This window comes from Lissotriton vulgaris, chromosome 5, assembly GCF_964263255.1.
Source record: "Lissotriton vulgaris chromosome 5, aLisVul1.2, whole genome shotgun sequence".
Taxonomy (NCBI): domain Eukaryota; kingdom Metazoa; phylum Chordata; class Amphibia; order Caudata; family Salamandridae; genus Lissotriton; species Lissotriton vulgaris.
Window position 1 is genome coordinate 662,872,214 of NC_141693.1, and position 22,824 is coordinate 662,895,037.

General features: G+C 43.5%; 1 protein-coding gene across 9 annotated transcripts in view; it reads right to left on the reverse strand.

Moving 5' to 3' along the window:
* KCNMA1 (potassium calcium-activated channel subfamily M alpha 1) overlaps positions 1–22,824 on the reverse strand; it is a 1,464,982-nt gene that overhangs the window by 65,729 nt on the left and 1,376,429 nt on the right. For 7 of the 9 annotated variants that reach the window (XM_086922095.1, XM_086922094.1, XM_086922093.1 and 4 more), the window contains 3 exons: positions 22,302–22,420; positions 16,445–16,669; positions 3,840–3,868 (listed from right to left, as the gene is read on the reverse strand). In XM_086922095.1, the coding sequence (XP_086778221.1) occupies positions 3,840–3,868; positions 16,445–16,669; positions 22,302–22,420 (373 nt within the window). Of the gene's footprint in view, positions 1–3,839; positions 3,869–14,998; positions 16,670–22,301; positions 22,421–22,824 lie in introns of those variants that run through there. The other 2 variants (XM_086922098.1, XM_086922096.1) reach the window with 2 other exon arrangements.

The following is a 22,824-nucleotide window of genomic DNA, read 5'->3' on the forward strand; positions in this document are numbered from 1 at the left end:
GACACCGCCTCCCACGGCACAATAGTCACCAGACTACACAACATCAGTATCTGATGAAAGGATTGAACTGGATATGCTAATTTCTCACAGGCAGACCTCAACGAGTCAGACTCCCGCCCCTCCTCTCGGAGCCAACAGAAACCAGATGTGGAGTACCCCAGGGATCCTCCGTCAGCCCTGCCTTTTTCAACATCTACATGGCTCTAAGCATGAGCGAATTTTGCGGATCTCGCGTTCGCGAATTTTGCGGATTTGCGGATTCGCAATCCGCAAAATCCGCGAATTCCCGCGAATTTGCGGATGGTTTTTTTTTTTGTGTTCGCCCGTGTTTCTGCCAGTTCGCGAGGGTTTTTACAATTTCGCAATTTGCGAACTTACCTGTCGGGTCGCAAGTTTTGCGAACTTGTTGTTTCTACGTGTCCAACCTGTTTGGGACACTCTTCTTCATCACTGCCACTCTCTGTCACCACTGCCACTCTCTGACTACTCATGCCACCCTCTGGCCCACCCATGCCACCCTCTGTTTCATCACCACACCCTCTGGTTGTCCAGTGTACATTATTTTCGGCAAAGCAAAGCACACCTTCCCTGCCTCAAGTGACCTGAATTAATTTGGGGCTGATTAATGTGTCACAGAATATTTTTTTAGCTGGCACCTGCTTCCTTAGTGCGCCCTGATTAGTGATCTTTTGCACTTGCTAAGTGCTTTCATTGTTGCAAAATTAGTTACAACACCTGCCCTTCCCCAACTGACCATAATGAATTAGGGGCTGATTAATGGATTTTAACTTCCAGCCTGGCTCCTGCTTGTCTCCCTTAGCTGTAATTCAGGACCTTTGTGGCATATGTGTAACTATTCTGAGGTTCAGAGCAGGGTCACATAATAGTTTCAACTGGCAACTGAACTCTGGAGGGGCCCCTCAGGAAGCACTACAGGAAATGGCTACTAATGATGTGCCTGAACTTTTGAACCTGGTAAGTAGTTACTTTCAGTTTTGCTTAGATCGTATTTCTGCAATTTCGCACTTATTCGCGGGGCGCGAACTCACGCGAACAGTGCGAGCAGTGCGAGCAAAATCCGCTGCTCGCGGATTTGCGGATTTTGCAGGAAATTCGCAAATCTCGCGGATTGCGGATTTCCCGAAAATCCGCAAAATCCGCGAGCGGAACGGATTTTCCGCCCATCACTACATGGCTCCCCTTGCAACCATCGTCAGAAACCACAGCTCAGCATCATGTCCTACGCCGATGACAGCAGGCTCATCCTCTCTGTCACCTAAGAACTCAACTTACTAGGCAAAACTTCCAAGAACGCCAGACTGATCCTAGACATCCCAGCCACCACCACATCACCCAACACCTCCGGGATCTCCACTGGCTCCCCATCAAAAGAAAAATAACCTTCAAGCTCCTCACTCACGCTTACAAGGCCCTCCACAACATCAGACCAGCATACCTAAATGACTGCCTCTCCTTCCACGCACCCAAGAGACATCTTCGATCAGCTGACTTCTCTCTGGCCCCCATCCCACGTATCTGCAAGACTAGAATGGGAGGAAGGTCCTTCTCCTATCTCTCTGCAAAGGCCTGGAACGACCTCCCCCTCCACCTTCGGCCAACCCCTACACTCCTCCAGTTCAGGAAGGACCTCAAGACCCGGCTCTTCATATGACCCTAGCACTCAATGGAGCTGGCCCCCCCACCCACCCAGTGCCATGAGACCCTCGCGGGTGAGTATCTGTACTATACAAACCCCTGATTGACTTATTGAACCAGGTTTAAGAGAAGCATATGGTAGTTTGTACAACACTAAAGAGAACCCTTTTCTTCTTAAACATAGATCTCTTTCATATCTCAACTGAAATGTTGGTATGGTGTATAAAGACGTTAACATATCACCCCCTCAGGTCTCATAGCACAATGACTTCACTCTTTCCGTTGAGTCTATGGTGCAGCTGATTTCTTCACTCTCTGACTGAAAGCTTCTGCTTATAAAACAATGCCAGCCAATTATCTATTTCCTTAGATTTGCATCCCTGCCATGTTTCTCTGGTATATGCCCTTAGTAGAGTCTCTGATAAGCTCAATCCAGTTCAGTAAATCATAAAACTCCCATTGCATTTACTGTTATGGCTATTTTATGTTCTAGATTTTGTTATACTTTTCTGTTGAGGAGGTTCCCTATCCCTATCTACTCCTAACTTTTTTCTAATGTCTGAAGAAAACAACTGAATACTTTTCTAAATATCTGGTTGTTGGGGTTAGGGTGCCCTCCTAAATTACCTTCTTTTTAGCATATTCTTCTTTAAGATTCACTGTTTAAGGCGCTTCAACCTAAAAGTAACTTTCATTGTTTCCTACTGTCCACTGCTAGAGACCCCCTTGTTGTTGATTAACGGGGATTCCTCTAACAATCTCTGCCTCTAATTAATACCTACTGTGAATACTTAATGCTGCACATTCCCTTTGGTATTTCTGACTCTGGGTTGTATGTCAATTATGTGTCACTGCCTTGTTAGGAGGGCATGGTCTCTGTGTTTGTCATACTCTGGTACGTTTTCTATAAATACCATATGTGATGCTTGTATTTTCAGGTAGCATTGTTATGTGACCATCAAGAGCAGAAAAAATAAATTGATCACTGATCAACCAAGTACTGGCATCATAATTTCCTCACCCGTTCCCTTTTAGATATTTTGAGGTCCATTGCAGGACACAACTTCACTTCCTTGCAAGTAGTTCTCTGGATGCATTATTTCCTCTGTTTATCTAGTATCTTGTGTGTTTGTTTTGACATGCACAATGTTCATGGTCTGCATCACACCATAGCTTGCCTCTGGTCACCAATCTAATTTCGCTCCTATTACCTCTACGCTTTCACTGCTGCATCTTTTTTAGTGATGATGACCTGCAATCTATTGAGGATAAGTACAAGGCAACACCACACTTGGCAGGGGATATTGTCCCGCTTTGTGAAACCTTCTCCAACACTCAGTTAGGTGAGTTCACTAAATGATACTTTTATTTTAAGTCATGTGACTTATCGCCTCTGCGAAAGGTAAAATCGCCCAGAGGTTCCATGTAAAGCAGTGGTCAGCCTTACATGGGTGGAACAGCTGCCACTCCACCAGAACTTACCTTCTTCGATTGTACCTCAGCTACAGCAGACAGGACTCCCAAATCCAAGCCTACGGTGTCAAAGTGATCAACCAACTGAAACCTTACAACTGACTGAACAAACATTTCTCAACTCATGCTTACTCCTGTGCGCAGCACAATATTTGAATTATAAAGCATGTGTCTAGACAACAAAATGAAGCAACCAGGAAAGTGTGCCCTACATACCTCCATTCCACCATCCCACCACAGCCCACATTGCCTGGATTTAAGAAAGCCATATTTTTTTTATCTCAGACATGAAACATATAGGAACACATAGGGTGATGATGACAGGGGGCAAGGTGAAGCTGGCATCAGCCACTGGGTACCTGACCGTACACAGAGGACAAGACAGTATCAACATGACAGACTGTTCACATGCAACGGAGAGCAAGCCAGAATGACAAGGGGTGGCTGAAGAAACTGAGCAACAGCAGAGCAGAAGCAACGGAAGCCAGAGCACTCTGGCCCAGGACAGAAAGCAAACCAAAAAAACACATTACAGCTATAACTAGAGGTAAAACTAGAACACAGTGCAACCACAGAAAACCAAATCCATCACCGGAGAAAGGTAGTCTTTTTTTTATATTTTAATTTTCACAGGTTTTCAAAAAAAGACAAAATTATAGAAGGAAACCTGAGAGCAGTGGCAGGTCATGCATAACCAGTAATACTCGTACCTGAGCCCATTCTATTCGTCCGTGTAGCACTTTAGAGAGAGAAGTAAGCTGCATAAGTTGGGTTTCACGCCTCTTTCCCCATTGGTTACAGTACCCCAGGAGCACTTTTACTGACGAGCCAGGAGGTTCAGGGGGAGAGAGCACAACACGAGAGCAGTCTGTGTAAAGACATGAGGTCAGACACTCCATCTATCCTAGATGTACCCAGCACTTCAAATGGCAGGTGCAGCTCACTCAATATCCCCACACTTCTTCATCTTTCAAGGGGCACCACCTGCGCTTCCCAGCACAATTTCTATTTTAGTAAGTCGCTAACGGGTCATCCTAGTACTTCCCCTAGACTTCCAGTGCAAACAATAACGGAACCATCAGGCTATCCATCTAAAAACAAGCCAATACTATTTGTTTACTCATATTTTCACTGCGCTACTACCTACTGCTATGTCACCAGAGGCTCTGTTGTAAGGATTCTGCTACGGTTTTGGCTTCTAGGGTGGCTATAGGCCATCAAGTTATATAGCCAACCCCTACTAAACTGTTTAGGGCGCTTACCTTTCTCTGGTCCTTGCAGGGCCGGACTGGCATTCTGGAATTTTTCATTGAGCTGTTAATATGTTGTTTGTACCTTTATATGTTACCTATCTGCAGTACTCAGTTCAGCATTTTCAAATTGACTTGCATGGCATATTATGTCCATGTTGCATCCTGCTCTATCTGCCACCTCGAGCTCCTAGACGCCACTTCTGGTCGCTCTACCTCAAATAAATAAAGTATTTAATACTCTCTCATAGGTCTTGAGACCCGTCAGACTCTAGTGTAACCACCTCTATGGAGGAGGTAAGAACAAATTGGCGGCAAAAGGGAACTTGTTCTTTCTTGCTAATGAGCTGAAGTCTTGGAGCAACCCAACAATCATCTCCAAAGCCAACCAATAATGTGGATGAACTGGGCATTTACGGTGGCACAGACAACTGGCACTGTGCAGAGCTCCCTTACATATGGGCAGCGTAAAAAAGAGTAGCCACTACACAACTCCGTGTTGTTAGGTATAAGGCACCAGTGCCAACTCACCTCTATACAAAGCATCTTGTTTTGTTGTTTTTTTTAGGCCTGGCATTAGCCAACCCTTTTTGTTTTACTAAAATTAATTGTGTGAGCCAGGCCTCTTCATCCATTGGTTTGTTATGGTGTCATCCACATTTCTCTTCCGCCACCTTCAGCTTAAAACATGGTGTAGCAGGTCAGCCCACTTCAGCCATTGGCCAACTCACTGTGAGCTACAGCGTTTTGTTATTTCACAATGAGCATATCTAAGTAAAAACTACATCCCCTCAGCGCCAGGAACTATAATGACGATGTTTGTTTTTTGAGAACAAAAATATTGTTGCTTCTAGCTAAGGCATTTTTTAGAATGACGAGGGCCCTTGAGCTTCCCCAACAATAATTATTTTGCAAAAACCATGACAAAACAAAGCAAGAATTCAAAAAACCAAAATGCTGGCACCCAATGTCAGATCTATTGGCTTTGCCAATGCTTGTTGAAGGTAGCTATGGCTGGATCAACTGTAAGATTGAGGAAGGGCGCAGCTTACTATAATCGCAACCCTTTGGTTTCATTCCACAGATAAAGGGGTTAGTGGATCTGTTATGGCTGGATATCACTACTTATAACCCCTCAAGTCTCTGGCCTCAGGTGACACTGCCTACCATTCGATTATTTACATTATCAACCTCTCCTCTTTAATAACACCTACACCACCCAGTCTACCTGCCTGCACCTGAGAATAAAGAATTCTGCACTTCTAATCTAAACAACGTATCAACAGATGAGGTAAAAATAAACAGTTATTTTAGTAAGGGTTGCAATTTAGAAATGACCCCTTACTGTTACACTACAACCGCTTTTTCAAGTTCTAAGTCTACATTCTCTACACAGATGCAGGTTGTAACCCAACAATTTACGGTTGTATATCAGAACATCGTTGGCAGAAATATCGCCCGACATAAATATTGTGTCGTATTTTTGCAAACAATATTTAGGACGCAATGTTTTTATCGGACGACATTAGGTCCGCGATAATATGGTACCAGACCCAATTGACCATACCTGGGTTGCTCGCAGTAGAAGTGCTCACAAAAGTATTCGATTTACACAGCAAAGCACCCAAAAATGTCATGCTTCAAACATCAACAGAAAAGAACGTGAACCACTCTACACCTTCCAGCTTCCACTGGGAGGCAGAAGGCTGAGTGGCTGGTTTGAGGTATAGAGCTTGTATACCCGTCAGCCACAAAGGGCTACACAACAATCAATGGTGCCTGTGGAATGACTCGATGGGACGGTTTGGTCTCATACCAGCTCAGTCCTTGCCCTAATAGCACAGACATGTTTGGACTGTCTCAGGACCATAAAAAGCAAACAGGAAGTAGTGAAAAATGGCAGATAGTGTCTGTACATCAGCCCACGTTTGAAAACTATTGTGCTATGCCTCATTTAACAAACACTACAAAGGACAGTAAGTATGCTGATTACTAGCCGACATTTAATTGTTAATAGAAAGCAAAAAGGAAATTATATGTTTCTGTTTAGGGATGCATATACTGAAATTCATTTTTTTCTGTAGCTAGATTTTTTTTGCCCGTCATTCTGTGCCACATTACATTTTCTCAAATGCGCAGGCGGAAGATGCAGTCCGGTTGGCCTACTTCCCCTATTCAAGCCTTTCTGCAAAACTTCTGTCATCTGTGGTATTACCTCCCTGAACTATGTGTAAAGCTGCAGGGTTCTACATGTGACAAAACTACCCTTTCGCTCTGCTTCCAGTATCACCATTACATACATGTGAATTGCACAGTTAAAACACAGTATGTGACCTATGTTATCAGCATTCATGAAACTTCATTGTATGTGCTGACTGAAGCAGGGAATAACTGAAAGCCCGTTGCTGTGTAAGAACGATAAGCAAAAGGAACAATTAGAACATTGGAATGTTGAGCGCTCCATTGAAGACAATGGAGTGCTTCATGCTTCTAATGGCTGATAGAAGTCGGGAACATCAACATTTCAATGGGGATTTCAACCTCCTCGTGCTCCATGAGGCCTTTGTTTTACAAATTCGAACATTCTGCCCTCTACCAGCCATTAAAATCCTGCACCCTTGTTAAAGGCATAAGCAAAACGCTGGAGCGGGCCTTTAATGGCTGGTATAAGCCTATATTATGCTCCTCATCATGAGTTGTGCGAAGTGCCACCTCAGCGGGATATACCATACTATAGCCTTATAGCCCGCCGGGCTATACTGGGTATTAAAGGCCTGCTGAATCGTTAAAGGCCCGAGCCGAAGGCGAGGGACTTTAATGAGACAGCGGGGCTTCAATAGCAGGTATAGCCCTGCTACGAAGGGCTATAAGGCTATTAGAACATTCTGCCACTAGAGGGCAAAATGTTCTAACAAATTTAACAAAGGGTTCTCGAAGCTCGAGTGGATATAAATCCCCTCGAGCTTCGAGAAGCCTTTGTAGAACATTGGAATGTTGCTCTGCGGGCCTTTACCGGCCTGTAGAAGCAGGGAGCACTCCATTGTCTGCAATAGAGCTCCCAACATTCCAATGTTCTAATACACGATAACGTATTTTACCGGGTGCTGCAACACACTCAATAATAATGAGTTTCATTGCACATTGCAAAATAACTTGGTTGGAGTTTAGGGCCAAAATCAGTAACTCAGATGCGAGTATGTCCATATATAATAACTCCCTAACTCTTAATTTGGTAACAGCTGCTATTACATTGAAGCATTTGGGGCTGGTGGTGTGCGGGCTGAACTAGACTACAAAAGAGCATGATGTTCGTGATGTGAAAAATACGTGAGGCTCGACTGAAGTGTACGAGGCTGGGAGACTTGGCGAATGAGCGAGATTCCACCTAAGAGTGATTGACCAACGATTTTGGAAAAAGTGAGATTCCATTAAATTGTGAGTTTTGTAATTTTGCAGAGTGTGGCTGTACTACCGTTTATGCAAGATTAACTGAAGTGTGAGAGAGCTTTCTCCTGCATTACTCCAAAGTTTTAGAATTATCTTTCAATGCATACATCCAGTTTGGAGATTGCTGCTTTTTCCAAAGCACCCCAAAAAAATATCTTTACATCTAAATGTTAATAATTTGGTTTTGTATATTCCTAGTATACCACCTTACTCAGAATGCTAGGATTCCTTTTGAGGTTACTGCTGTGCTGAAGATGTCACCTTCATTCAATTACCTATCCTTGGATGTGGGTCCAAGCAGATGGTCAGAACTTGAAACCCGTGTTAGATTTTGAAGGCTTGATTACAAAATTCCAAACTTAAGCATTTACTGATTATTCTATTTTGGGAAGCAGTAACTGTTTCTAATTGCAGGAATCCTTTCTTAAGTTATACCTTTAACCTGTCAAGCCATACAACACTTTTTGTACTGGCCTCAACTCTGATCGTGAAGAAATGTATAAATATTGGCTGTTTTTCATTTTCAATAGTCCGGTAGGTAGCATCGGGATCTCCTTGTCAGTTGACACACTGTGTCCGGGTACTTAAATAAACATGTATTTTGGATTACCTGATGTCCCCCGAGAAGAGTGTTTTTCTTCGACAGAACACATACAATGTTGGTGCTAGAGACAGATGGAGTATTGAAGCTGCAGGTTTGTGGATACAAGACACATATTTTGTGGCAGGAAGGAAGTGACGTTTTGGAGCGAGTCCTGCGTGAATGATTGCTTCCTGAGGTACATGCTCAACAGACACATGACCCTGATGGTCTTTAGCCTACTGAATTTTTCCTGACCAGGAAATCCAGAAGATCCCTCATTGTCAAAGGCTTTACATCATGGTGTTTGGCTTCTTCAGGCAGAATCCGAGGCGATAGTGTTAGGAGCACTCTAAATTGAGACACCAGGGGCCGTAATATACAAGTGTACCGGGGCGCAACAGGCGTTTTGCATCCGCTTATCCTGCCCCAGGAGCACTTTGGCATTTCAGAAGGATCCGCAAATGCTTGTGTGGCCCCTTCTGTAATACCGATAGCGCTGGTACACATAAAGGCCAGCGCTATCTTCAGAGGTCATTCCTTCATTTGCATGGGGGAGTACCCCAAGCAAATGAGGGAATCACTTAGCCTCTGCACCCACGCAATATTACAGACGCGGGCACAGAGGCAAGGAAGCTCTCAGGAGAAGCCCTGACAGTGCACCCCCTGATGGCTGCCCTCGTTGGGGTGGTGGGGTAAAGGAGGGTCCCATGGACACCCCAGACATCCCCTTGCAGGAGGGTGCAGTCACTCACTGCACCCGCCTGCAAGGGGATCTCTATCCCCCCTTCAAAGTGCAGGAGGGTTGCCGCCTGCCCTGTAAAAACAGGGAGTGGCTTCACAGCAACCGCTCTGTTTTTCACATGAATGTGCTGCCCCCAGGGCAGCGCGAGTTGGCAGCTGCACTCGGGGGAGTGCATTCATCATAATATGGCGCAATTTCCTTCATTGTACTGGGCGCACCTTTTCAAAGGGGCCTCCAGCGCAATGAAGGAAAATGCGCCTCATGTATAATAATGCCCCAAGATGGTTAGAGGGATTGCAGACATGTGCTGCTATCCAAAGGCTCTAGTAAGCACATTGCTTTTGTCGAGGATGCTATCAACAAGACTGACCTTGGAGACTTAGTCCCTGATAATGTTGATTTCTTCGTTGTTGACAATTGTTCTGGTTACAGGTAACGGGGGAGTTGCCTTGATCATCAACAGGGATAGGGTTGTTGCAGAGCAACAGGGGGTTCTGTGGCAAAGGTTTTCTCTATCAAGTTGTCCTGAATGACACTGCTGTTGAGCGTACTGGCATGGATGACCCAGTCATTGACAATGTTGGCTCTGTTTTTTCTTTTTATCAAAGAGAATGGAGAGGGTTGTCAAACACGTATGGTTTACCCGGTGAAGCTCTATTCAATTTAGAAACTTTCCCCTTTCAATCCCCATATGGCATAGCATCAACTTGCTTACAACTATGTTCCATTTATGATGAAGACGCAGGAGAACCAGTTATGACAGATTTTTCTGCATTGGAAGCATTCAGACCCACCTAACAGTATGCAGCTACTATGGGTGCCTGGGAAGGCTGCAATTGAGTGTGGGGATCCCCAAGTAAGAAATATGAAAGTAAAAGTCTTTTATCGATGACCGAAGCAGCAGGTAACAAGATGCTTTCGTTTCTGTATTCAAGTGCTCGTAAAGGGGCAGATCTCAGTCAAGTGATCCCAATCACATGATCAACAGTGGAAAAAAGTATGGTTTCGTCCATGGGATTGAAGTCCTAATTGTCTCAACCTCATTGGCTGCAGCAAAAGCCAAAACAGTTCATTTAATATACTGAAAATAGTAATGTATTAAAAGTTTGAGTTTTAATACTGCTATGTATAATATTTTACTTAGGCCCCAACCTGACAACAGAGAATAACTCAAAGCCTCCAACTTAATGAAAGATACAATGTTGGAGAACCAATAGTTGCCTCTAAAATGACGTCTGCTGTCCTCTGCTGGATATCAGGATAGAGGATACCTTTAACTACCAGGGCGAGCTTTACAAGATTCACTGCAACCATCCAAAAGACTGAGGCCTCTGTGCCGCACTGCCAGTGAGTGGCTCCAGAGCAACTCACTGGGAGATATCCTCTAAGAAAGAATTGGTCATCCGCTTAAAAAAGACTGTTTGTTTTGCTTGTGCGGCTTGAAAAGCTCCACCTTCCACACAGCTATCATTCTTCCTAGGAACTAAGTGTATATCACAGTGTTGTCAGGTGGTGAGAGGCGGCACAAAGGTATAATCAGGATGGGAGTATCACATTGATCTGGCTGGACTGGACATCTAAGGGTTCCTAAGGCTGTAAAGTTAGATTTCGGCTTCCCTGAGAAAAATAATGCAAAGGTCATGCCATCAGGGACTCTTGCATTGTCATAATTGAAACGCCTTTCGCATCTCTAGTAAGATGGGCAATGCCAATATATTTCTTGACTTCAAGGTGGATAGAGTCAAAACTAAGGGCCAGATGTAGGAGCCCTAATACCGGTCGGTAACGACCGAATTTGGCGTTATCGACCGGTATTAGGGTTTCCAGATGTAGGGGGCCTATATTTTACCGATTCTGTAAATTTACCGAATCAGTAAATTTACAGAATCGGTAAAATACCGAATCGGTATATTTACCGATTCGGAATATCCACATGTAGGTGGCACTCCTAAGAGTGCCACAGGCCCTTAAGAATCGGTATTTTACCACCCAATCCTATTGGGTGTTAAAATACCGAATTCAGGTGTGCATGCACATCTGTGCATGCACACCTGTGCAATGTGACACACAGACATGCCCTTAGGGCATGTCTGTGTGCCACATGGCACACAAGTCCGGATTTGGGGTGCTAGAGGGTGTTAAAGTGACACCCCCTGCACCCTTGCAGAATTCGGTATTTACCGTATCGGTAAATACCGATTCTGTATTTCCCATTGATTCCTATGGGCTTCAAGGCCCATAGGAATCAATGGGAAATACAGAATCTGTAATTTTTTACCTACATCTGCCTCCTTCCCATTTACCGACTCTTAAATACCGAATCGGAATGAGTCGGTATTTAAGAGTCGGTAAATCGGATTTACCTACATCTGGCCCTAGATGATTTGAAGATTTTGTGACCAATAATGGCAAACCTCCAATTGTAAAAGAAGAGTGTGAGGGCTTTGAGGACAGGAGGATGAAAGATTTTGAGGTCAATCAATATAAGTCAGTATCACAGATTACACGGTCAGAGTGTAGGGATGGGACTGAGTCATGGTATCAGGAGTCGCCTTTTTTGTTTTGGAAGAGAAGTCATTACTTCCGCCCTTAATTTCTGTCTGTTCTTTCTCCAACACCTAGTGGAGTTCCTTACCCTTAAATATCTCAATTGTCTGGTGTATCTCAAAGTCAGATTTCAATTCCAGCCCTTGAACTACTGTCAGAAATAGCAATCTCCTTGGAGCGGGTTGTTTTTCCTGCATTTTGAAGTCACAAGTCTTCTGTTTGAATGAAATCTGCAAAGCAAGAAAATGGTATATACACACTATATGCCTATTCATTTATAGTGAACGCCTGGGCACGTTTTATGGGTATTTGTGCATTTGCTCTGAGTATCTAAGCTTGTGTAACACATTTCTGGACTTGTGCTTGCTTTGGTTGTGCGTGTGTTAACCTTGTCTTTGTATATTTACCTAATTGCTGTTTATGTATGGTTCTGTACATTATGTATTGATTGGTTACACGCTATACATGTGTCCGTATATTTATGTACTGACTTAGTATTGCTATGCATGTTTGTACCTATCACATAGTGACTGTATATTTGCTATGCATGATTGGGCATATCAAGTAATAGCTTGGAATGCACGAACCATGGGGCATATTTGCAATATTTTGGCGTAGGGCAACGCAGCAAGCCTTACGGCTGCACTGTCATACACTACACGGAAAGGGCAGGAATGCACCATATCTATAAGATAAATACAGCGCATTTCCGTCCTTTCTGCCAGCGCACAAACGGCAGCCATGCGCCATCGGAGGCACCTTTGCACTATGGTTGCTGGCATTGTTTGTGTGCTGGAAGGGACACCCGCCTGAACAAAAACCATCAATGGAGGTTCTATCTGTACTGCAGAATAATTCACCACATGTGGAAAGAGGAAAAACGAGGAGAAACGTAAACATTTCCTCTTACGTCTGCTTTGGGAAGGTATTAGTTTTGGTGCTGCCCGGCATTACGCTATGTTGTAAATCTGCAGCAGTGTCAAAAACCATGGGTTTTGCGTGGGAACACCCACAGCAACACCCATGGAACGCCCCTTTCATGCAGAGTATGGCATTACCTTACTCCATATTTACAAGGCCATTAAATGCCACACAGGATGGCTCTGCGTGGCGTTGTAAATATGGGCCTGCACAATGCGCCTCCGGATCGTCACAAAAGTGATGCTCCGGCAGCATAAAGGTGGCATCGGGGCATTGTAAATATGTCCACATGTATATAATTGAGGGTATGTGCAATGCATGGCTGTGCATATTGCATCATGGGTGGGCATATGCTGTGCATGAGTATTACTGTCTTCATATATGTATGATATGTATGTGATGGTTGGGTATGTGCTGTGCCTGTGCTTAGGTAATTAGGGACCATATCTGTGCAATCCATTTCTATGCATGTGCAGGATTGTCTTTGCATGTCTATTCTTGTCTATATAATGACACAGCTCTGAGCTAAACGAGGTTGGACTTCACCGTTAATAAAAAAGGTGTGAAAATGTTGCCTTGTAACGCACCCCTGGAGAACCAGCATTTACTGCCATGGTTGATCCCTACACGTATTTATTCTATGCAATAGATGACTAATTCCTCTTTTAAAAGATTGAAATGCCTATTGAAGACAAACCTTTTTGTTAAAGAGACTTAAATTCAATATTTATTATGCGCACAGCTTCCTACCCGAACGACTAGCGCTTTTCATGTGGCAGCAGAAACAGGCAGTATGATATGTTAGAATGCAATTAAGAGACTTTTTGCTTAGACAAAATTGCATCAGATTCATAGCCCGAAGCCTGGAAAATGTCAGTATATTACATTCAAAGAGGCTGTATATTACAAACAATGCTTCGGATGGTTGCATTAATTTTTAGTGAGTCTGATGGCAGAGATGTGAGGGCTATATTTTTCAGAGGCTGTGTGTGCATTGATTTAGAGTTTGGCAGACGGCTTACTCTGTCACAAATATAACAGACGTCCTGTCTGTCTCATTACAAGTGCATTATATCCTATGGCACTTATAATAAGGTGGACGGCATATACGATGGCGGACACCCCTTCGTCTTATTTTAATCGCATTACATCCTATGGCCCTTGTAATAAGGTGGAGAGGATATCCACCTTGGTTGTGAAGGAATAACTCATCCGGCAAACTCTCAATCAAGCCCTAGCTATGCAACGTTACAACTTCTGGTGCCCAAGACAAACCCTGCACTAGAGAAGGTGTAATTCTTCTATAGTCCTGCAGCACATAGGTCAGGGAGGGATTTATTGAAAGGATAGTAGGAATAAGCTCTTTTCGGGCTTGAAACTCTAAAGCATTGTGCCACACATTGAAATGGGACATTTTGGGCAGGTCATCTTTTAATTTTGAACCATCATTTTTGACTGATAGCAATTTCTCTGAAATAACGTAGCTTAATCACCATCTAATTCAATTAAGGAAGCCAAATGCTATCACTCTGCTAGACCTAAGCAAATAAATCATGCTGGCTCGAAATTTCACATTACCCAGTTTTGCATACGTTTTTGCTCAGAAAATGTCTGACCCACAGAAAATATCTCACCCGGAGACACTTATGCTGGAAGCAATCCCCTTCCCGTATATTGTTTGATGTCAAGTGACATATGAACGTGAAGCGTGTACTTGCACTCACATGGAAATGTCTGGTGAGTTACTGGCCAAGCACATTTCACTCCAAATGGGTAATTTCCTAAAATGTCTGAGATATTTCACGAAATTAAAAAAGAAAAAATAGAAAAATGTCAAACTCCTACTCTATGACCGAAGGTAGCTAGATGGTCACATAATACTGTCCCATAGGCCCATCTAGATGCCCCTTTCATAGCGCAAAAAGCTACTCTTATTATTCTGTTGCCTCATAAAATTTGAAGCTACAGAAGGAATGACCAAAGGGATCCATTATGTGGTGCTTGCACACTTTGTTTAGAAGTCTTATTTGTGATAAACAAAACATGAGTAACAGAATGGGATGGTAGATTCATGAAAAAGGCGATAAGGTACACTGGTACTAGCCCTCCCTGTGTTGTTTGTCCAGTAAAGGGTAATACGCTGACAAGACATCGGTCTGGGAATGGGTCCACAGCAATACAGCACAAGTGTATTCTTTTTCAGTATTTTAGAATTTTCACAGACTCGATCCAATGTAAAGGGTTGTTTGAGGCTTCCATATTTACATGGTACAAGTAACAGCTGTACACAGTTTGTAGTAAAGCAAACCGCTAACATCAATTGGCAGTGATCATGGTGGAGCTACCTGGTAGAAACGTTCGAAGAGGCACTTGGAAGTGACAGTTGTCGGCTTTATTGGCTGAGCCACCATAGAGTTGGCAGTGACTGCCATGGAGTTACTTGGTGGCGGCTCCCCTAGGCATTCTTGGCAGTGTCCCTTAGGAGAGCGACTTGATATTGGTTGTTATGTACTTAGTGAGCAATCACCACCATAAAGTTAGCATCACCATGATGGAGTTCTTTACAATGATCATCATAAACCTGCTGGGCAGTAAACTCCTGCAGAATTAGTTGGCAATGCCAGGCGTGGAGTTACTTGGCAGTGGCTGATACAAGCACAGCATAACCTTAAAAGACCTACACAAGTGAATGTCCTCAATCTTCTACAGTATGACCAATATATTTCTACAGTGTGTGAAGGCTTACAATCGAGCAGGGTAATTTGAAGCCATTTGTAAATATTACAGACTTGGCAGGAAAGGAACTAAATTAAAGGGAGAGATAAAAGAAACGTTGGAACAATTATAAACTCGCTTCAGAAAAACATACAGGTTCTTAGTGACTACTCCTGTTTTGAAAACAATTGTCACTAAAAAGCTAACTTAAGTGTACTTATGCGCTCCTGTTGCGCTCTATGGCATTTCTCAAAAAGCCTTTAGGTTTTCTTTGTGTTCTGTTTGTTCCTGCTCTTTCCTGCTCTCGTAAATATCTTTTTGGCCCCGTCTGCTTCCTTGCTGTTGTGCTTAAAGAGCTGCAGGTGCTCAAAGGGAAATAACCTTGAAAAATCACATATGTATTTGGACCCATCCGGCTATTCCGCTGAGTACTTCCTTGTTTGGTCAGCTGTGGTCTCGTGGTCAGCGTCCTCAACACTCTGAGGAACAGCTGCTGTTGAGCATGAATGTCTTATCTCAGCTGCTTTCAATTGCACCTAAAATGGCCCACAAGGCCTGTCTGGAGGCTTGAAATTCCAAAGTATGAAACATGTATTGACAGCGGTTTCTCCATGGATCATCTTCTAAAAATGAAGATTTCCTCACTTTCTGCCTGATTTGAACTCACAGGTCACACGCATGGGCAGCCTCACAATCAGAAGCCAGCCTCGAGTTTGCATAGGTTGCGTGTGCTGAAAGAACAGGAGTTCAGCTCCAGACGCCTCTTTTTGGACAAGACCACAGAAGACAAGGATTTGAGAGTTGAGATGTGATTCAAAGGTTTTCCCCTCTCTAGGCATCAGCAGCTTTTTAAGGGTTTTATGGCAATGAAATCAAAATGAGAAACACATGCAAATCATACATATGAACGGTAAGTACAAAACAACCAAAAATAAAACTGAAAATGGGAACTCCAACAGTGGGAAAAGTAAAGGAAGGAGGAAGGAAAATGTTATGGTTGGAAACACCAACTGGGGAGGATCACCAACTGGGAAAGATGGATGGATGGTGGTAAAAGTCTCACACACAGTGGGGAATGTGGCCATTCAGAGCCTGTCCTCTTGCACATACTTCTGTTTGTCTCGTGAGTCTCTGGCCTTGCTGCGGTTCTGTCGATTCGCTGACGCCGGGATGGAGTGGACAGAAGAGCTCTTCTTGCTCGAAGAGTGGGAGGAATGGGATGAATGGGATAGGCTGGCCCGAGACTGTCCCGCGTTGTGGTCAAACTGCATCAAACAGAAGATCAAGTCCGTGGGCACCATCTCAAACTCGTAGGGAGGGTTTGTGATCACATATCTAGAAAAGATAATAACTCATCAGAAGTAAACACAGATGAAGGCTTTTAAAAGACATGACACCATTCAATTTTTACAATCCTGTATGCTCTTTGTAAGAAATTAGGTTATATGTTGAGGGAGATAAGTAGCCAACTCAAGTAATAATCACAATCCTTGTCAGGATGAGCCATGAATATCACTAAATACATTTCAGCTCCACCCCCTGGTAGCTATGGCACAGAGCAGACAGACTTAACTTAGAGGCAGTGTTTTAAAGCATTTTTGAAACATCAAACAGTAATAAAGTAAAATTGCAAAACAATAAAAATCACACAAAAAATAGAAAACTAAAGTTAAATGTACTACACAAAATGACACCATAATGACAGCAATCAAATAAGGGGAAGTAGATATGTGAGTGTTTCATTTTTTTTAGCAAAAATAGTACAAAGAAGCACAACGAGCTAATGACAATAAATGATCGTGGTGGAACAGACCCTAGACGCCATTTGACGCTGACAGCAATGGGGAGTGGGTCAGATACACCAATCAAGTTCATCATGGCCAAAAGATTTGACCTTCTAACTTTTATTCCTTTAAGTCCCAATCCACCACAGGATTACACTGCTAAACCCCAAGGACCTCCGCTGAGGCATTTAGAGACACACTTTGTATCAGGCAGAATCCAGTCCAGGCCCAGTTGCCATTTATCAGCTGGCCACTTGCAGAAAAGGCTTCTTGTCGCTTGTTGCATGCCAGTAGCATGAACAGGAAGTCTACATGTTCACGATTAAAGTAATAGTTAATTGTTTTAGACAATGACTTTTAGCACATTTTGCATGCATGTGATAGTTTACTCAGAAAGTTTTATCGTACACTTTGTCAAAGGACCAAATACACTGGGCAAACACCCCTAGTTTGTTATTTTCTGTTCGATGACCGCTCCGGGTGGGTAGAATCAATAATGTCTGCCGGACCAGAGCTCAGGCACGAAACCAATGGATACAGTTTTGTTTTAAAGCTGCACCAAGCCTTTGTTCAGCAGAGGTGCATTTCTATAGATGGTTGTGGTTTCCCCATGCCTGAGTTCTAGCCCAGCGGAATCTCATTGCTATCCTCATAGGGTCAGTGGCCTGTTCTACACCAGGTTACTGGCTACCTGATGACGCACGCAGGTAAAAAGGGAGTTTGACCACTCTAGGGTATCTGGTAGGATTATATCCACCCTATGCTCTCTAGGATAGGCAGTATTAGGTAGGAGTACCATTACATGTATTCACATAATTCATGCAATAACTATCATTGTGGAATTATTCATCTTTTTCACCATTCTCACAAACCTGGTTAGTGTGCTTTGTTTTATGATCCTAATCATAGCAGGACACATATTTTACTCGAGAAGCCAACTGCATCAATAAATGTTTGAAATGCCAATTGAAGTACTTCTAGTATCTCCCTTTGCACATGCCTGAGAACAGTGAAAGGGTAGATCTTTTTCTACAATTTCCTTGGGGAATCAGAGTTCTCATGTTCTGAGGTTACAGACACTGTCAGGTACCTTGTAAGGTTCAGAGGTCCAGATGGGACACTGTGAGCTAGCCAGGAACAAGGTCAACATATTCTGATGGTATGAGCGGACACAGTCACCCATAGTTTTGATGCTCATGTTGCCCAAACGCACAGTCTTACTGAATTAGTAGGAACCATACAAAACCTTGGAGTCTACATCTTTGTCCTGGGTACAAGACAAAGAGCAGCTCCAGATCGCCAGCGCTCTTCTCAGATTGCAGACAGCAGGTTCAGAACTCTTCTGATCTCCCTCAGGTCCAGGATTGTCCTGTGGAGGGTACTGGGGATGCCACATTTATGCCCAGTGCCAGCCTGTGAATGAGGAAATCTCCTGAACACTCTTTAACCAATGGGGTTCAAGTTTCCAGGGTTGACCCTACCCACTGCTGCAGCACTGTCTATGTTGTACTGTAACTTATCCCACAGTCCCCTCTTTACCTAATCTCCAACCAGGCAGAACATTTCTTCCTGTGGTCAGAGATCCCTGTGGCGACCCAGAGGTGTGGGCATGATTATAGGCAACCCCTGCCTTGTGATTACTGAAAACCAGTTTTGGGGCAGTTCCCCCTCCCACTCGGTAGAGGGACCAAGTTGTCAAGGAAGACAAAAGGGAGGCAAGCCTAGGCGTGAGCTGCATCTGCCAGTCACAGGGTAGACATCCTTTGAAGTTAAGGAAGGTCCCAGACCATCCTGCTGAAGGAAGAAAAACACCTCTCTACAACAGTAGGGGAGTCATCAACAGTCATGTGCACTTGACACTAGCACAAAAAGCCCTTTAGCTTTATGAAAAAAAATGACAACTTACTAAAAGTGTCATTTATATATTGTAATATAAAATGTGACTTAACCTTTTTGTTGTGTGTTAAATTACCATGAAAAAGAGTCCTTGAATCCTTTTTTTCTAGCTGCTCCCAAACTTAAGTGTAACCCTTGCCACAGTAAAAATTAACCTCGGAGGCCAGGACACGTAAGACATTAAATACACATACCCTAGGTTTTAAATACCATGCACCCTGACCTATGGCCATTTAGAGCCCACCTTGGGGGTAACTTATAAGTATTAAAAAGAACGCTTAGTCCTGGCTAAAGTTTGCTTTGCCAGGCTCAAATAGCAGCTTAAAACAGCATATCTAGGCGGCAATGGCAGGCCTGGAGACATGTTCTGCATCAATACTTCAGTGGGTGGCACAAGAGTGCTGCAGCCCACTAGCAGAATTCACTTCATAGGCCCTGGTACACGAAGTGCGAATTACTAGGGGCTTACAAGCAAATTAAACATGTTAATTTGGGCAATGCCAATTCTGACACGCTGCATGAGGAGAGTCCTATGTTCAGGAAAAACGGGTTCAGCAAGAGAAGGGAAAGCTCTGAGAGAATACCAAGCGAGAGATTGTAAATTCCAAAACTACTGTTCCCCTTGTTGGATGTAAACAAACTTCTTGTCAAAGTCCTAGATTCAATTAACACATTTCATGTCATTGGTTCTACACATAGATGGATTTCCCACATTCCCCAGAAGAATGGGGTTTGGGAGCACACTGCCTCACAGTCCCAGCACAGTTCGCTCCTTTGCATCCTGGTAAATGCAGTACACCATTCAAACTTACTTCAAAATTAGCTGGAATTTCCCAGAAGAACAACTATTGTTGCCTGCCAAACATGCGTATAGCCAATATATCATGCTCTTATTGTTGCTTTCCACCCATCCACACAGACTGATGCAGCTATTTACTCTTTGGTGGTTGAAGTCTCACCACATAATCACAGTGTAAATGTGCAAGGAGCGGATTTCTTATGTCTTGCCAGTTCCTCCTACACCAAACATATACATAATAATATTGTTCCAGCACCCCCACCCCGCCCTACCTAACTCCTTTGTGCAATGACTACCATGGGTCAAGGTGCAATTACCTCTCTACAAAAAAAGGATCTGAATGACAACCTGTTTTGGCAAGCGTGAGTAGGCTAATAGGCACAAGAAAAGATGTACATGTACAGCACTATTGGCTCCTTTTTTATTGGATGTAGGATAATCAGGAAAGACTGGCTTCTGTGCATCCTAAGGAGGCCCTACCACATTGTCACCTGGTCCCTGGGACATCCGTAACTGTGGCTGTACCCCCAGGAAATTAAATGGGGAATAGTATTGACTGGAAGTCATGCAACTATGTGGATTATTCTGAAGCATTCTGGCCCAGACCTCCAAATTGCCCTTCCATTATTGGGGATACCAATCAGGTAACCAGCCCTCACTAGGCGGTGTTCAGCACCGCCACCTACGTAAAACAGCAGGAGCATGCACAGTTTCTCTTTCACTGTTCTAATAAAGACAACCACTCAAGAGGCTCAGTGCCTGCATTCACCTATTTGTTAGAAAGAGAACCCTACTATATAATAATACATGCTTTTCAGCTTCGTCTTCTACTAATGTGTACAGCTTTACAGAGGTTGGAACTAACAGCTGGTGTTGCTATTCAACTTAGTAGCACCATGTAATTAAATCAGAAGGATTAAAGATTGACCCAACCAAATATGAATTGTACATGTACACATGCTTTTGCAGCAGGTAATTAACCTAGTGAGCTGTTTTACTGATTTAAACATAGCTCATTAGGTCACTGCTGTAACCAAGTACACATATTATCAAGCCTCAGCTGCACCATCATGGGAATCTGCTGTTCTCCTCGCAGGATAGGTATATAAAGCAGGAGGGTCACTCCCTGGCACTGCTTCAACCTTTGGGACTAAGATATTGTGGGTGATCAGGAGCTCCATATGCATCTTTTTAGTCTGTTTCCTCGTTTTGGCCAATCAAAGCTTAGCAGGCTCATCGGCACCACTGAAAGCTCACGAGAGAATTGCTTCTCAACTTCTAAAAATCAGAGCTGATCTGGCAATTGGTAAAGTCGTTCCCCAGCCCACCAGGCACACAATCACCAGCCTCGCAATCTCTCCAGTGAAGGTTTTTGGCAGTACTGTGGTGTTGTTGCTCCTTTGCCCCTGTGAATGAAGCTGATGGGAAGACATTGTTCATCTGTACCCACACATGATGGTTTCCCTTAAGGTCCTAGAAAACTGTAAAACTATGACGCCAGGCATACACAAAGTATCTGTGACCAACCATCAACTTGCTATTCACCTGTCTCTACACGGGTGCATATACACACACACCACGTACTTTATTTTTCTCTCTCTCGCTCTGCACTTAATGATTTGTCTCATCACTTTGTGCTGATAAACCAACTCAATGGTTCTCAGAAGGATTAAGGCGAACAGGCGTCAAGGTTAAACATACATCTATAGAATGGATGCATTAATCAGTCCTCTTAGCTATCAACTTTGGGAACAACTTTAGATCTGTATGTTTATTTACTAATTTCACTTTAAGAAACTAAGGGGCATATTACCAACGTTTAGCGATATTTATCGCTAACGATGCTTAGCAACGACTTTTTTAACGCTAAGCATCGCCGGAAATTATCGCAGAGATAACTTGCTATTAGCAAGGTTTATCTCAGAAGTGATAAAAATCCTCGCGCTAACTGCCAATTGAGAGATTATCGCTGGAAAACCAACGATAATCTCCCGAAGTTTGGCGTTAGCTTGATGATAGGGGCTCACAAACTTAGCCATGATATCCACCTTCCATAGGATATCATGGCTAAGTCAGGAAAATACCAGGTGTAAAAAAAGCAGTGCTAACCGAGGTTAGCGCTGCTTTTTTTATCACTAACAGGGTTAGCGAAATCCTTGATAATAGGAGAAATGTCGCTTAACAACATTTCTCCTATTATTTTTCTCTGGAACGCCCCCTTTGCATCTCATTAGAGATGCAAGGGGAGGCATAGAGAAAAAGGGCGCTAACATGCGAATTTGCGTGTTAGCACCCTGTTACTGATAGGGAGATAATTTTATCTCCGCTTTCTTGGCTTTTAAAGCCAAAAAAGCGGAGATAAATCCCTTGATAATATGCCCTAAGTTTAGAACCCTGATTAATTATAGCAACAAGAAAAGCTGTAAGCATCAAGTAATTGTCCTGTGTACACCGCCACCCCTAACAGAACATGCAGGGTTTTACATACCTTTTAGTGCATTGATGCGGCGCACTTAAATGTGCATCTCGCAATCTGTAGATCCCAAAGCAGAGCATGTTGTAGGTTTTCAGTGCTTTGCAATAGAGGTCTCCATAGCATCCACCATCCTGAGAAAGAAAAGAAAGACTTAGGGTCCAGCAGAGTGCTCACTGCAACACTTAATTTCTCCCTTGGAGCCACCTTTTCAGTAAATTCTGCAATGCTCACCTCAAGGCGAGCAAGACTAAGCAAACAGTACATTTGATGTAACCACTAAAGACTTTGCCTAATCTCAGTGCTGCTGCCAATCAGTTTGTGGAACACTTACTGCCAAAGAGCTTGGGAAACGGGGTGAGCCCCTGTGTTGAGCTATGTCTGTTCATTGTGCTTTAGTGGTGGAGGTCCATCGACAAACCTAGGAAGGGACAGCTGCATAGAGCGTGCAGAGGCGGATTACTAAACCCTTTGCTTTTCTGCATTTACCAGCTCGTCCATTACTCAGTTAATTATATTTAAACGTGGTTAGTGGAGT